We start from the raw sequence: 15,752 nt of genomic DNA, 5'->3' as shown, positions 1-15,752 counted from the left end.
AAAGGCTTCAATACTTCATCGTGAGGGGTGGAGGGGCTTTAGTCCATAGCCCTCCATTGCAACATATCATTCCAACACATCTGTCAGCAGGCCAGAATTGTGCGCTTGCTTCAGCTCAAGATTCAGTCGACTTCCTCTCGCCGGGACTCCTCTTGTCTGAACCCCCTCCCAAGTCACTGGTCCGAGACGGACAGAGGAGGTCACAGGTGGCTGGGTCCGACCCACCATCACTCTGTCCAGTGTCTGTCCAGGCCTCATGGGAACCGAGGGGACGTCGACGCTACAGAGTGTGTTCCACTTAGACGTTGCACAAGTACTCCTCTCAACTCTGCGCGTGGCTCACCAGTTTGCCATGATCAGAACTGTCACTGACGCAAAAAAAACAAACAAGAGCAACTAAATAAAACTGAACTCAAAATAGAGATGCTTTTGATTGTTTTCAGTTGGCTTTTTCCTTCCAATGTCCTGGTCTGACAACACAAACTCTTAATGTGATGTCCAACATTTTTGTTTTCTATTTTGCCAAATAGAGTGTCTACTCTACTATATTTTTTATGTTGTTGACATTTATGATCAGATGCCAGCTTCAGTTCTCCAATGAAAATCCAGGTGTTGTACTGGCACAATATTCACACTCGAGTCTACTTGAGTACTACTGTACAAGCTCACAATGTGTCACGCTGTGACGCATTCAGCTTGTAGATCATAGACGTGCGACACCCACGCACAGCCAAGTAGAACTCATTTTATTCTCCAACAGTGGTTCACCGTCGTCCCAGTGTAAGGCTCACTGACAACAGTCCCTCCTTCACACCATCATTTGCGGTGTATTTTAGCTGGCTTCGGTGCTTGGATTCCCACGGTCCTTATTATGTACAATTAGATTTTAAAAAACTAGAGTTGTTACATGCAACATTTGGCATCTTCTCGAATCCCCACTTGTAAGTCTCAATTGGTGTCCATTTTAGAAAAATATTAAAGTTTGTCTCTTTTTTCTTAAGTACAATGAAGCTTCTGATTGTAACAGAGAGAGAGAGAGGCAGGGGGTGTAGTGATGAGCATTTATATGTAGGTTTGCGTCTTTGTGTGTGTATGTGTACTGTATGCATTTGTGTGTGATGTCAGTAAAATATCATTCAAATGTCATTCTGAGGCAGTCGTTAAAATTCTCCTCATAAAATCATCATTTCTCACTGTCAGTGCAAAGGACTGTGGGTTAACATTTTGATTGCACAGTAGTTCTTGTTATCAACACTTATATGCACACGTCTATCCGAGTGTGTCTGTGTATCAGAGTGTGTGTGTTTGTGTGTGTGTGTGTGTGTTCGCATGTGCTAAGGGGCGGTTAGGCAGTTCATGGCTGTGAAAGACACTATGACTTCTCAGAATTACATAAATCTACTAGCAAAGGGCAGTCAGCACAGAGCTAACAAAGCACTGCTCCGGATCATGTGCAAACACCCTCGGACAGTCTTTGATGTGGATGTACTAAGTACTTGTAAAAAAAAAAAGAAATTCTAATGCAACTGCAAATTTTGTTTAATCTGTTTGATTAAAACAGATTATTGATCCTGTTCTGTATTTAATGAAGCGTAATGTCTTAGGAATGGTAACATTTGTTTGTTATGAAACCCTATATGATACTGGTGTGTCTAGTGTAGAATGTATGCCTAGGGACAGCAAGGAATGTACAGACATTCTTCTGTGGTGGTCTATGTGTATACTATTGTATGTGCATATGTATACTGTGTGTGTGTGTGTGTGTGTGTGTGTGTGTGTGTGTGTGTGTGTGTGTGTGTGTGTGTGTGTGTGTGTGTGTGTGTGTGTGTGTGTCAGCTTGTGTTAAAGGCTGTTTTTGGGAACTTGGGAATGTTGTTGGGAAGGTTGTGTGAGACCCTATGGCGTCGTTTGGCTCTCTCCCTCTCTCTGCAGCTCCGAAGGGGGAACCACACACCAGCATGTACTCAGTAAATGGGGACGAGGGGGCAGTAGGTCAGGGTTGGCAGGGGTCAGACGACGGGGCCGCGGGGAGGGGAGGGGTGTTGTCTTTACATCATAGCAGGACGCAGCAGCGACAGAACCTCTGGCGACTTCCCCCGACAGAGGGAGGCGGAGTGACAGGGGCGAAGTACGCGTGCACTTTGATGTTAGGCAGATGGGTCTGAAGTAGAGAAAATGAGAGAACAAAAACAGAGTTGTGAGACTAGCAATGTTTCCGGTCAAGTGTAGACCGGCTGGATCAAAGTGCACATTTATAGTATGCAGTATGTGCTGTGTATAAATCAGTGCTCATCCACCACATCGCCATGCGTAACTCACCCTTAGTCTCTTGATGCCGGCACGGGTGATCTGCTGGCAGTCGTAGAGCTCGATGCGGTCCAGGCTGTGGCAGTTCTTCAGGTGCTCCAGGGAGGCATCAGTGATCAGGGGGCAGTTGTCCAGCTCGATCACCTCCAGGCGGTCGTGAGCACAGGGACCACTGCCCAGGTGCCTGATGCCATCGTCAGTGATCAGCTCACAGTGAGACAGACTCTAATGGGACAGAAAGGCAGCGAGAACGGAGCTCTGTCACTCAGCTGTGACAACAGAACCAGCTACTGTTGTTACTGCAGATACAATAACGCAAGGGCCAAAGGGGAGTTCCCGTCTTGCAGTACCTGAGTAGGCCGCGGGGATCGCAAGTCAGGAATGCATGCCTCCCAGTGTATCCATTGTCAGGGTACCTGTTGTACCCGTCAGTCTGTTTGTGTAACACCCGTCCCACAAGTATTTTTTTAAATAAATCGATGTTAAGGGGGAAAACATGTGGTCATCGCTAGCACTCACCAGGACTTGCAGACGAGGGCAGTGGATAGACAACTGGATAAGCGTTCCATCTGTGATCTATAAGACAGAATAACAATAAATATAACAATAAACTGCCTCGATACAATAGGCAACAGTATGTCTGAATATGTTGAACTTAACTAACCTGCACACATTCCTCTAAGTCCATCTTCTCAAGTTCATGACAATTCTGCAGGAGGGCAAGAGTGACATTATTAGTTGACCTTCTTGGAGTGAGCGATGAGGCTGTTTGTGTATGTTACATTATGTAGGAAAGCAGTGCACATTTCCCAGCATACAGGGAAACACAAACACATGCCGACACCCATCCCGTCAGATTGCTCTCAGGCGATTAGTGCTCGATTGGATTTGCGGGAGGGACCAGGAAAAATGTCTGCGTTGTTCGCATCAACTTGTCTGTGTGTTGCAGTGTTTTGAGACCTAGTCTATGGATTGAGGAAAGGCTCATAACATGCACCTTTCTGATGGGACGATAGCCTACTCATCAAGTGTGTGTGTGTGTGTGTGTGTGTGTGTGTGTGTGTGTGTGTGTGTGTGTGTGTGTGTGTGTGTGTGTGTGTGTGTGTGTGTGTGTGTGTGTGTGTGTGTGTGTGTTTGTTTCTACTGTCAGCTACCATTTATGATTGCAGGGGTCTTCTTTTTAATGTGACTGCCGTAGCAAAGCATCAATCTTGGCCAATGAAATAAACATGATCAGTGGGTGAAATTCTCCTTTCTCATAGCGATCTCAGAATGGACCTGATATATGTCCTTTTTCTTAAAGTGAGAGGACCACACAATCACCCTATCATACGTATCGAGGACAGTGTGAAAGGTGGTTGTGCGTAACGATTTACAGATGAATTAAACGCATACAAAAACACGGATTTCAGTGGGCCACGCAACTGCCGACATAACTGACAGACAGCATGCGTGGGTGGCTCCCGTCAGTGATTGAAATGATTATTGTTATTATTTTGGCGGATCGCCCCACCTTTACATCACTTTTCTTTTTTAAAGGTATGTGCGCCAGCAGCAAGGCCATGAGGCCTGTGGAGCTGCCAGTCTTCCGAGATGTCCTCGCGTGTAGACAAGTGTGCCATCCTACTTGGCAAAGCCATGGTGGATGCAATACTGTAGGTTGTCACGTGTTTTGAAATTGTGCGTTACGTTAAGTGAAACAAAATAAGTCCCCGGCCCCCGGCTCCGACAGCCATACAATATTTCAATCTTCTTGCCCGGGTCAGTTATGTGTGAAATAGTTCTACTATTGCACACAAGGACGTACAGTTGGGTGCCACCGATATTGTCCCTTATCATTTGACCCATTTAGGCCTGACCTCAAAATTTTAAAAAATCCTTCTAAATCCTCCAGTTTTCTGAAATAAATATTTTCACTATTTTAAAAAAATAGCAGACCTACAAGGTCGTAGCGCGCCACTCGGTGGCGCGCTATGAGCTTGTAGATCTGCTATTTTTCAATAGCTAAATTATAACATAATGTTTAAAACACCAAAAGGGGTTTTGCGCAGATCACGCAAACCTCAGCAAAAAGAAAAGGACAATATCGATGGCCTGTATGAGCTGGAACACTCACCCTGGCTAATGTAGTGAAGCCTACGTCGGTGAGCTGAGAGCAGCGAGCCACTTCTAATATTCTGAAAGGACAGAAAGAGGAACAGAGTTGCACTGTGACAGGATCACTTACAATCATTCACCCACTGGCCCCACTGGTTCTTTGCATGCTGGTATACGGTATTTGAATACAACGGAAAGCAATGCACCATGTGACGTACCAGATAAGTGTATTATTGCTTTTGCATATCTACTTTTCTCTTCCGGTATTTACACCATTCTGCTTGTATCATTATTTAAATTTCCCTAAGGTTTTAATAACCTGTTTACTGCAAGTATATTTAGCACAGTGTTGGTCTAGGTCAGAGGTTCCCAACCACTGGTACTAGTACCAGTAGTGGTGCTTGAGCCCCCCTCTGGTGGTACACAGAGGAGTCGCCCAAAAAAAGGAGGAAAAAAGACAAAAGTGAAATGAAATATTTATATTACTACAGGTTCTTCTGACCAAGCAATTGGTTGAAATAGGCTATCCAGCCGTGCTAAAATGAGCATGACAGCACACCTAGCCGTTAATAGAAGATTTGAGAACAGATTAATCACATTAGAAATAAATATCATCAGTTGTAATGATTAGTGATTAGACAGAGTTTTGTCAGAGCAGCAGCATTATTGGCTTAGGAATGGAACAAAAAGGGCAGGTATACACTTATTATGGTGGCCAAATATTTTCTGAGGTGGTACTTCAGTATAAAAAGGTTGGGAACCAATAGTCTAGGCCATCCTCGGACGAGCCCTCCAATGGCATCTCCAGTCATCTCAATCCTACATACATCTGACTAGCTCGCCAGTACATTCTGCCCCTGCATCTTTCTTTAGTATGTCGACGTAGGTAGCTGTAGGCTGGGATGCCCTTCCTCGTGGTTGATGCCCATGTGCTGGTTCCCACAGTACCGATTTTTTTTGCTGGCTGGGAAATTCTGCCCTGTCCTGTCTGTGGCAGTGACAAGCCAGTTTCATTCTCCTCCTAGCTGCCATCTTCTGACTCACACTTGATAAACAGAAAGCTGATGATGGCTGAAAGTTGAAAATGGCACAGCTGAGGTGTGGGTGTGGTGGGGACGTACCTGAGGCGGGGACAGTTCTGCCCCAGGGCGTGGAGGATGGCGTCTGTGATGTTGGCACAGCCAGACACACACAACGACTGGAGACGGTGGCAACCCCGGCAGATTGTGATGAGACCCTCATCTGTGATCTGCTGCTCAAAGAGAAGAGACCAGGAAGATTACTCACATTGTAACCCAATGCAAGAAATATTACGCAACAAAAGAACAGCCTCAAGAACAAATAATTTAATTTTTCCACGTTTTGGAAAAATGTGTTTTGACCAGACTGTAAAGGAGCCTTTAGTTGCGGCATGCCCAATTACTTAGGGGCGTTGCTGCTATGACCACCAAAGGGCTCTGGTCAGAGAGCAAACTGGACTCGGAGATGGAGTTTATGGTTTTTGTATAGAATCAGGATGGTTGCACAACATACATTGTATGTACATGTGGTTTTGTCAGGAGCACATTTATGTATGTATGTGTCCATAATAGTGCAGTAAACATACAGACATAGACAAGGGGTCCTTAGAAACTAGAGTGGCCAAATATAAGCATATACTAAAGTGGGTCCTCACTCCACAGGAAACTAGCCTGCACTAAGTAAAGTAAAATAAACATGGGGAATTTGGTCCACTGACAGTGTGGCCAGACCAAGTAAGAGGAGAAAGTGGAAAGAAAAGGCAGTTGAAAGGATAACAAATAAGTGTAGTGACTGGAACAAGATGAGATTCTGAGGCGCAAGATGATGAAAAATCAAACAAGCAAATTGAGAAAGGAGAGGTGAAGATATGAGAAAAGTGGTTTGGGTGATGATGGAGGAGGATCATTGTTTTAGACAGATGCAGCCAGAGAAATAAATAAATTGTCTGGGAGCAACTTTCAGCCAATATTAGCTTTGTGGGCTAGATTGCTACACCTCTAACCCACAACAGGTTCCCTCCTCAGGAGCAGGATGCACAACAAGCAGACTTGCCCACTGGCCTTTTTCCTAGCATTCTCCACACCAGCAGAGAACAGCAATGACAGAGGAGCATGACCCACTTTACAACCAAAGGCCTGTTAAACATACACTCAACCAATATTTATCTCCCGTGTTCCAAAGGTACTACAGCCACCATATGGACGTTGTGCAATATAATTTACATTTTTGTGACTTAGAGTATATTAAATAACTACATACTGTAGCAACCAAACCATCTTCCAGTGATTCTGTGTCTTATCTATTCTCGTATGACAGTGTCCTGTCCTGTGGAGAAAATAGCCACTATACAAGCTCACATTATAGAGCGTCGCAGTCCTGCCCCCGGCAAGAGGCCCGGAAAAGAATACCCTGTTAATTTTCCCCATAGACTTTTCAAAAAGTATTTATTTAAGGATGTTTACACCGCAGACAAAGCCAACTCGACTTGAGAAATCATGACAATAAACACATGTGACAAAGACATGTGTGGTCCTCTCACTTTAATAAAAAGGACATATATCAGGTCCATTCTGAGATCGCTATGAGAAAGGAGAATTTCACCCAAAAGGCAGGGTACAACACTTTTTGTTTTGTTTTTCTTCTTACTAATTATTTGATTAGCCCAAAACATTGTGTTGGTTTATACCTTGTGTTGAGTTGGCTTTGTCCGCGGTGTAAGAGTCTTTAAAAAATACTTTTTGAAAGTCTATGGGGAAAATTAATGAGGAATTCTCTTCCGGGCATGAAAGGGGGCGGGACTGCGACACTCTATGGTGAGACACATTGTGGTTGTGAGTTTGTTAGCCTCTGCACCATGGCTTTTGTTTTGAGTTTGTAGATCGGCTATTTTGGCACACGACCTCGTGGCAGGAGTAAGTATATAAACCAGGCTTTACAATCATGGGTATTGTACTTACCGAGCATGTCTGCAAGTTTAGCGTCACCAGTTCCGGACAGTGCGCCCCAATGTGCTTCAGAGCTTCATCTTCTAGCTATGAGAGGTAGGCCGCACACAGGGAAAGGCATTTAGAGTGTCATTTGGAAACCCAATTATGCCAAGATACCTGCAGATCTGTGAACTCTTTATTCCTTGCTCCATTTCACCTCACAGCAAACCTTTACACTCTTTCCACCTCAAACATCATCTGCATATTATGCACAGTAGCTCAGCCACGCAGCCCTCATTACAGAGTGCTATTTAAATTCCAATTACTATAGTATGCCTGGGGGTCTGTGACCCCCCCCCCCCCCCCCCCCCCACACACACACACCCAATTCATGGGGAGGGGGGATATGCTAATATCGTAATCTTAACAGTGATGACAGAATAATATATGGTTTGTCGCATGGTGTTTTCACACAACAATGTTAGCTTTGTTCATTTTGGGGAGTAACACTGTCGTGTGACAAAGACTCATTTGCCTAGAGCCCTTCCACATACCTGTGTGCAGCCCTTGAGGAAAAGGCCTTTAAGTCCCGGACAACATCGCACCAGGGCCTGGACACCATCCTTGGTAACCTGATCACACCAGGAGATGTTGAGCTGTTCTAGCAGAGGGCATCCCTCACTGAGACAGGAGGAGAGCAGATGGAAAAGGTGAGGAAAAAAAGAGCAATATCTGTCCACAACTGTTCCTCTATAGTGAGATTATATCCTTAACCCTTATTTGACCTGCCCATTATACATTTGCACAAACAGTCCGATAATCATCAGTAAAATAAGACATATAGACAAAGAACAAAAGGACAGAGAAGAAGAATGCATTATTTCATTACACACCTGAGAGCTTTGAGTGACAGGTTGGTGATCGAGGTACAGGAAGCAAGGTCCAGGTGTTTCAGCTTTGGGCAGAACTTACTGAGACTATTACACGTACTGCAGGTAACAACAATAGGACATCATATTAACTCCAAAAAAATCACACCTGTGTGAAGTGAGTGGCACTAATATATTAAAGTCTAACTCATGTTGATTAGGTGATGTCATGGTGATGTTCATTTCATTTCATATTTATTTATTTCATTTCAGTTATGGTTTTACATGATCATATTAATTTTTACTTTGTACTTATTCTTTTTTTTTTTTTACATATTCCATACAGAAAAGAAAAGGAGCAGGAAGAAGATAAATCTTATTTATACCTGCCCCTATCATTAAAAAAAAAAAAAGAAACATTTAATTGATGCTGCCACCAACCATACATGATTACATCAAATAAAAAACAAAAAAAAACAACCAATTGATGGTGCCACCAACCATACATGATTACATCAAAAAAGAAAGAAAAAAACAACAAAGACAAAGGTGATGTAAAACAGACTTCATTGTCAATGCGTTTACAAAACAAACATTGAACTAAATACAAACATTAGACCTGTGTATAGGAGGGGCTGAGCCCCTCAAAATAATTTACAGGGTTCCCACTTCCCACACATTTGTAACAATGCATTTTCTAAAATGATTAAAAGTATTTTACCTAATTTCCACTAATACCGTGCAATAAGGCTCTTACACCAGTATCAATACCCCAAGACAGACTCGAGAGAATGTGTCACGTGGCAAAAATAACAGATCTACAAGCTAACAACGTATCACGATTGAACATGTTAGTTTGTAGATCTATTCTTTTTATCAAGTGACGTCCTGTTTACACAATAGGCCAAAAGTAGCCTATTTCACATTATGTTTTGGGACACGTTTTTATGAAAAAGATCAATAGCCAAACATTTTCCAAAGCATTTGATTAATTCCAAACATGCCTGCCCCACATGTCTCTCTCAGTAACGTACTAACCTGTCAGAAATCTCATTTTAGAACACATGCCTGCCCAACATGTCTCTCTCAGTAACGTACTAACCTGTCAGAAATCTTGGTGCAGCCATTCAGACTAAGCAGTTCAATGTTCCTGCAGTTCTGGGAGAAAGTCCTACATAGGAAAGAACAAGAACAGATTGTGTTTGCTCACAGTGCATCTTGTGCTATATTTTATGTTACTCCTCTGAAAATCCATTTGTATTGATGGATTTATAATTAAGATAAAACCCATTTGTTGCATATAAAATTCCAAAGGGACAATTAAGGATTCCAAGGATATAAAAGGACTGTATTATACTGAATTACTGAGCTACTATAAGAATACTCTTAAGGAAGTACTCAAAAGTACTGAGAAATACTCAGCACCACAACTAGGCAGAGAGCCTATGACCAAGTTAACAATTAGTTTTAACAGGACTACTTTAAGCAGGAAATACTCTTTTAGAAAAATACCTTCAAGTCAATAAAAAGATGAAACCACCAGGAAGAAGGATTGTCCAGTCAGCAGATTATGGTTTAGTTCTATTCATTTTCAGATCAGAGAGACAGAACAGATCCGCATACAGCCAAATAACAAAAAACTCTCACCCTGTGCGACAAACGGCACAGGGTTCTCTCTCTCCCGGACACAATCATGTCAAAGGCATTAATACTGTAGAATAATTATTGTTGATACACATTTCATTGGCTGACTACACAGTTAATTTCCACGATGCCACGCTGGCACTAGGTGTCGAACGCTGATTGGACCAGCACATAGATGATGGGACTGATATTGGGACAGCTTCCTTAATTCCGTCATTGATGGTCATAGACCGAGAAAGCACAGAGGCTGGCGTTGCCAGGCAACCTGTTGATAACTTTCCCTGCACTGTGAACTTTCGACAGCGAGAAATGCTCCTTCTCACTAGGCATCAAGGCCACACTGATATCGAAGCAGCTGCATGTAAACTCAAATCAAAACAGCACACTACAGTATGGTGAATTTACTTGACTGGGGACAGACATTATGGAGACCGAATAAGGAGTCAACAAGATATTAAATGGGACAGATGAAAACATATTTTGGCCATAAACATGGATGACATGACATTTATGATGATAAGGAGAACACAGTCGGGGCCAAAAGGAAACATTGACACCAGTCCACAAAAAATACCAATATAGCAGATCTACCAGATCCATCATGTATAGAGCGGCTTTTATGTAGATTGATCATCCTTGCCTCATTGTTTTTGTATTATTCTTTAATAATTGCATTATTTTATCATCTCATTTATTATCTTATTATCATTTATTGCTATTACCGGTACTTTATTTATTTATCCATTTGTAATAGATATTTTTATGGCCTTTCTACTTTTAAAGGATAGAAGAGTGAAAAGAAAGTCCCAAGAGACTTACCTTAGGGCACTGTCTCCAACCCCCAGGCACCCCCGCAGACTCAGCTTCCTCAAGAATCCCCCACATCGCTTTGAGATGTTCTCCACAACCCGGCCCTGCAACAAATAAAAGACACTTTGCTGCTGCATTTACATTTACGACTAGGGATTACGTAGTAGAGACTGTTGACTCTGTTCCTTTATTTTTTGGCGATGGGTGCTCAGATTGCGTAGTGACTGGTTTACCATGGTAAAAAGAGGAAATGCGGTGAGTGAGTACAGGGGCTAAGACAGAAGTTACTGATAGAAGGCAGGAAGAAAAGGTTGAGCCAGACTTTTCCTCACCTCAATGTCTGTCTGAAAGTCGAACAAGTCAATTCGTTGCCAGTTGCTGCCATCCAAGGCCAGAACGTTCCAGGACTGGGAGGGGAAAGACGTAGTTGAAAACCAAGATTTCTCTCAGAAATGTCCATGCACTTGAAGTAATTATCATGAAAATAGACTCACCCGTGACACCTGGGCACAGCGACAAAGTGTCACCACATCCAAAAAGGAGAAGATTCTAGAAGACAGATAGATACAGTACAGTACATTAAGAATCCTCATACCCCGCTGCCATCCCATTGCTTACCCAAAGCCCTGTCCTAAACCCTGTCCTACTGTAACACATTCTCCGTACTCAACACAAGGACGTGAGTGACTCTGCTGCTTTCGTGTTTGACTGCTAGCAGGGCAGATATGTTTACCCTGTTAGCTAGATGGATGTGTTTACTCAAATCAGTGTCAGGATGGGGATATGCTCCAGTTGTAAAGAATCAATATCTGGTAAACCCTAGCCTGTGTGAGAAATTGTCACATGCCACAATGCAGTAAAACCTGCATCACACAGTTGCTACAGAGATGCCTTGAGTAAACCCTTGTCTCTCTAAATCAGTTCTCTGCAACTGGACAGACACCGCACAGTCAGCAGCAATAGACCAGGCAGCATGGTTGGCATGGCCCAGGCTTGAGTTATGGCCTCCATTTTCTGTTTGTTCAGGGGGCTCTAGACCTTTTCTTTTTTTCCTTCTTCTTAAATCGATTTGAATGTTTTATAACTGCGAGCATCTGTTTTTAATTACAGTTTTAGCATGGGGGAGGGGAGAGCAGGGTGTGGGGCAAGAGGGGAAAGCTGCAGATGGTGTTTGATTGGCTGGCTAGTTGGTTTGTTTGACTAAACTCGCTCAACAGAAGTGACTTCCTTTAAGTTGAGTGGTTTTTTTTCCCTCCGACACCGAGCACAAGTGATCAAGAAGATCTTGTGGTTGGTTGCCTGGCTGGAAGAGGGAGCAGGTGCAAGGACTTTTGTGCTTTTGTGAATGCTTCTGTGTTTCTATTGGATGTGTGGCAATGAAGAGGGGAGATAGAGTATGAAACTTGCCTCTTAGTCTTTCCTGAGCAACAATAAACAAAGACTTTGGCTTAAGACTCATTTATACTTCCTCAATAGTAGGCCTACCGTACAATGGCGCCGCTCGCCAAAAATGATATTGTTCAAGTGGAAACCTGTATGCATCATGTGTGAAAAATACCACTCACCTTAGCAACAGCTCCTTAGGCAGCTTCTTATTGATGACTGCCTCGTCGCTGTTTGAGAACATCTGGAAGAAGCAGAGAACAACGTTAGGCCTGCCTGACAGGCTCAGCATGGCTGGAGCCATCTCCATCCATGCCCTCCCTCACCCAGGACAGTTCCAGTACATAACCATGGATGAATATTCGCATTATGATTAGCTGAGGCTCAGTGTGATGGTTTGAAAAACACAGCAGTTTGGTGGTGGTGGATGAAACAGAAGAGGAACTACTGTATATTTTCTACAAAAAAAAAAAGCATAATGGACTATTGCTGCCTGACCCATATGTAGTTGTGATTGCGATTGCTAATATATTGAGTTTAGTACATGTGCCCATTTCTTCCTTGTTCAGTGCTGTATATATTTACACTGACTGTTGTATTAGTCTAGTGTTCACACAACTTACATAGTAGTTCAAATACATTTGTAAAAATGTATGATCCTTGGGACTAATGTTTGCAGTTGTGAGAGCTACTGGCATTACATTTGAACAGAAATACCTACACAGATAATCTCCAGTACATTCACAGACAAATCATGAAGATCAGAAAATGTTATGTGACGTGCATACACGATCACCTGTGAACATTATAAAGATAAAGTCATGTAAAACTGTGTTCCAAGATGGTGGTGGTGGGATGATGACATTCTCTATGATAATCTATCACAATATGGCAATTGATGCCACATTTGGTTCAATCCATTTTAGTCTATACATTTATATAAAAAAAAATCACACCCGTGTGAACTGAGTGGTGTAAGGTTTTATATAGCATGATCAGCTGTGGTCTGACGTAATGTCTGACGTTAAAGATCTTTGGCTAGGTAGACTCGTCTTCTGATGTGATGATTTGTGACCATGAAGTTGATTCAGCTGGAGTTTTTGTCCGATGTGAGGTATTATATAAGGTAAGGTATTATATAGCCTGATCAGCTCTGATCTGACGTAATTAAATCACACCTGGATGTGATTTCACAACTGGCTTTTTTTGTGCAGAGAAAATGACCACGGTTGCTACGGTCATCCAGTTCACCCGGGTGTGATTTAATTACGTCAGAAATTATTTTGAACATAGCAACCATGCTCATTTTTTTCTGCACACAAAAGCCAGTTGTAGGAGTGGTTTACACCACTCAAAAATAACACCAGCTAATCTGTTGTGTGGATACAAAGTGCAGGATGTAACCTGCCATCAGTGCCATGCACATCTTGCCTGACAATTAAGCATTGGTAAGTTAAACAAAATATAACGGTTGCTTCTTTGACTATAATATTCAATAAATATACACATTTCATAATTTGTTTATCTTCAAACACACATTTGGAGAAACATATGCACTTAAATAAACCCACCCATCCATCAGTTCACTGTCAACAAACTGGCAATCCTACCATTTGAAATACATCTCTGGACCTTTAAAATCCAGTGAGCCCCAGTGTGTCAAAGGCTCTCCCATGTCTCTCTCACGCACGCACACGCGCACACACACACACACACACACACACACACACACACACACGAGTCGACACGACTGTAGACTGTAAAATATATTAAATGATCACAGTAGGCCTACAATCTGTCAGCAATATCTTTAGATTGTTTTGTCGCCTAGCAGCTTAGTCTTGAGTTTACAGACTCAGAAAAAAGCTACAGTATAGCCTGATCATAATACGCTAGGTGGTGAGTGGTGACGTGACTGACGTCAATCAGAAATAGCAACAAATCATTATCGACGACTTTCATTAAATTAACAGAGACAATGATGTGACGTAACTGCGTTCCACTTTCCAGACTGTTGCAGCCCATTGTTATTGGCTAATAAACTACAGATCACGTATCTACCGCAGCTGTCAGGCCAGAAGGTACGGCCTGGATCTATGGCTGAGTCTTCAGCTGTTGCACCGTTAAAAATAAATAAAACCACACAAATCCCACGCTGGCTAAGGATTAAACAACACCAAGAGCTCATGCTATATGGACCAATGTCATGCAGTGAATATATAGCATTTGCTTTCAAAGGTTCCTTTCGTTTATTTTTCCACAACACTTGGCTGCACGTTTACTGCTGCGACGTAAAGTTTATTATTACAGTGAATGCCGTCAGCAACATTATCTAATAAAGGCGCGGCTTAATTCATACGAGTTTACTCTATATAAAACGTTATGGCTGGTTATTTGTAAATAATCTAGTCGGGCCATGGCGGATCCATCTAATACGGTCCATGCAGAAGTCTCAAGCCAAGGCCCCCACATAGCCGCAGCAGCCATAGACAGACAATCTATCCGCTAAAGCCAAGGGGAAGCTCGAAAAATGATAAGAGCCGAGATCCATTGATACACTCGGTTAACAAACGCCAACTGAACATTACTCAAGGAAAGCCAAGAAATATGTCATAGCGATTTAGATGACACCGAGTATCAAAACTGTTTTTATGTGCTACGGGTGCCTCATTGTCTTTGTTTTGACGGCACAAAGAGAAGCGAGGACACATTTTAGGCCCTTTAAAATGCCCAAATAGAACAATCAACAGCATGACAGGTGTCAATGGACACATCGGCCCGTGTCGTCCGTGAAAAAAATGCGTTAAATGCTGTTGTTAAGACAAACAACAACATTTTACCTAATCCAAACATTGACTGCGGAAGCTGCCTGCCTCCACTGGCCATAAGCGCCGTTTTACAATAAATACAGCGAGCGACAGTCATAAAGTAGGCCTATAGCCTAACGTTAACAACAGGATCACTGAATGCTGGACGTCAACAACAGTTATTATTACAGATCGATGGAAAACTCACCTCAAACCGGCTCCGCGAAACACCATTTACCTCCTTCCCCATATCGGACGGTGGTTTACCGACTCAATCGGGGGGATAACGAGTCCGACTTCAGTGGAAGAAGCGCAGTAGCGTGGAGATGTCGGTCCTGTTCTTGTTTATTACTCTCCTCTGTAACTCTCATGCTACCGTCCTTTCGGGTGCTCGAACAGCTAATTTCATTGTTTTTTCCCAGCCTGTTGTTAACGCGAACGCAAGAGAGCTGTCTTTTTGATCAAACGCACTGACCAGCAGGCAGCGAGCCCGTGTTGCTATATCTGCTCACTTCATCACTCACCTCCCCCCACTAACCCAACACAATAGTCCAATAGAATCTATAGCAGCCTAAAATGAAGTTGACACAGGCCTGCATTACTTTAACATTATTAACAATGGTTCTGTGGCCCGTTATACCTATACCGACACATTGTTGTTAAATAGTAACCCTTAATGTTTGCCTACATAGCCTATTGGTCAATATATTCACAAAAGCTCACACTACAGGCTTTTGTGGTGGTGGCTTAAAAGCAAAGATGATTATCAAGTGATGCCAAAAAATAGAGCATGTAGGCCTACATGAGGGCAAAGGGGGGAAGGGTAAATAGGTTTAATATGTCATGAAGTCTTGCAATAATAGATAATGATAAATCTCTGAGCCCAC

At 42.7% G+C, this 15,752-nt stretch overlaps 1 protein-coding gene across 1 annotated transcript; it reads right to left on the bottom strand.

Moving 5' to 3' along the window:
- Positions 1–879: 879 nt before the first annotated feature.
- Positions 880–15,487, bottom strand: fbxl20 (F-box and leucine-rich repeat protein 20). Its single transcript, XM_079521633.1, has 15 exons — positions 15,074–15,487; positions 12,241–12,302; positions 11,170–11,224; positions 11,008–11,082; positions 10,685–10,779; positions 9,324–9,392; positions 8,246–8,341; positions 7,907–8,033; positions 7,383–7,457; positions 5,526–5,656; positions 4,424–4,484; positions 2,972–3,016; positions 2,827–2,883; positions 2,320–2,532; positions 880–2,161 (listed from the first exon to the last, which is right to left on the bottom strand). The coding sequence occupies exons 1-15, from the start codon at positions 15,113–15,115 to the stop codon at positions 2,054–2,056; spliced, it is 1,311 nt and encodes a 436-aa protein (XP_079377759.1). The 5' UTR covers positions 15,116–15,487; the 3' UTR covers positions 880–2,053.
- Between the last annotated feature and the right edge of the window lie 265 nt (positions 15,488–15,752).

Source organism: Electrona antarctica (genome assembly GCF_951216825.1).
Source record: "Electrona antarctica genome assembly, chromosome: 14".
NCBI classification, from domain to species: domain Eukaryota; kingdom Metazoa; phylum Chordata; class Actinopteri; order Myctophiformes; family Myctophidae; genus Electrona; species Electrona antarctica.
This window is presented reverse-complemented; position numbering and strand designations above follow the sequence as displayed.

What these genes read in the sequence shown, in the direction of transcription:
- fbxl20 (XM_079521633.1), bottom strand. Translation starts at nt 15,115, where the DNA reads ATGGGGAAGGAGGTAAATGGTGTTTCGCGGAGCCGGTTTGAG. An exon ending in ACTTAGAGGAATGTGTGCAG is followed by an intron (nt 2,884 to 2,971) that starts GTTAGTTAAGTT and finishes TCTGTCTTATAG; the next exon opens with ATCACAGATGGAACGCTTAT. An exon ending in GCCCTCGTCTGCAAGTCCTG is followed by an intron (nt 2,533 to 2,826) that starts GTGAGTGCTAGC and finishes CTGTCCCATTAG; the next exon opens with AGTCTGTCTCACTGTGAGCT.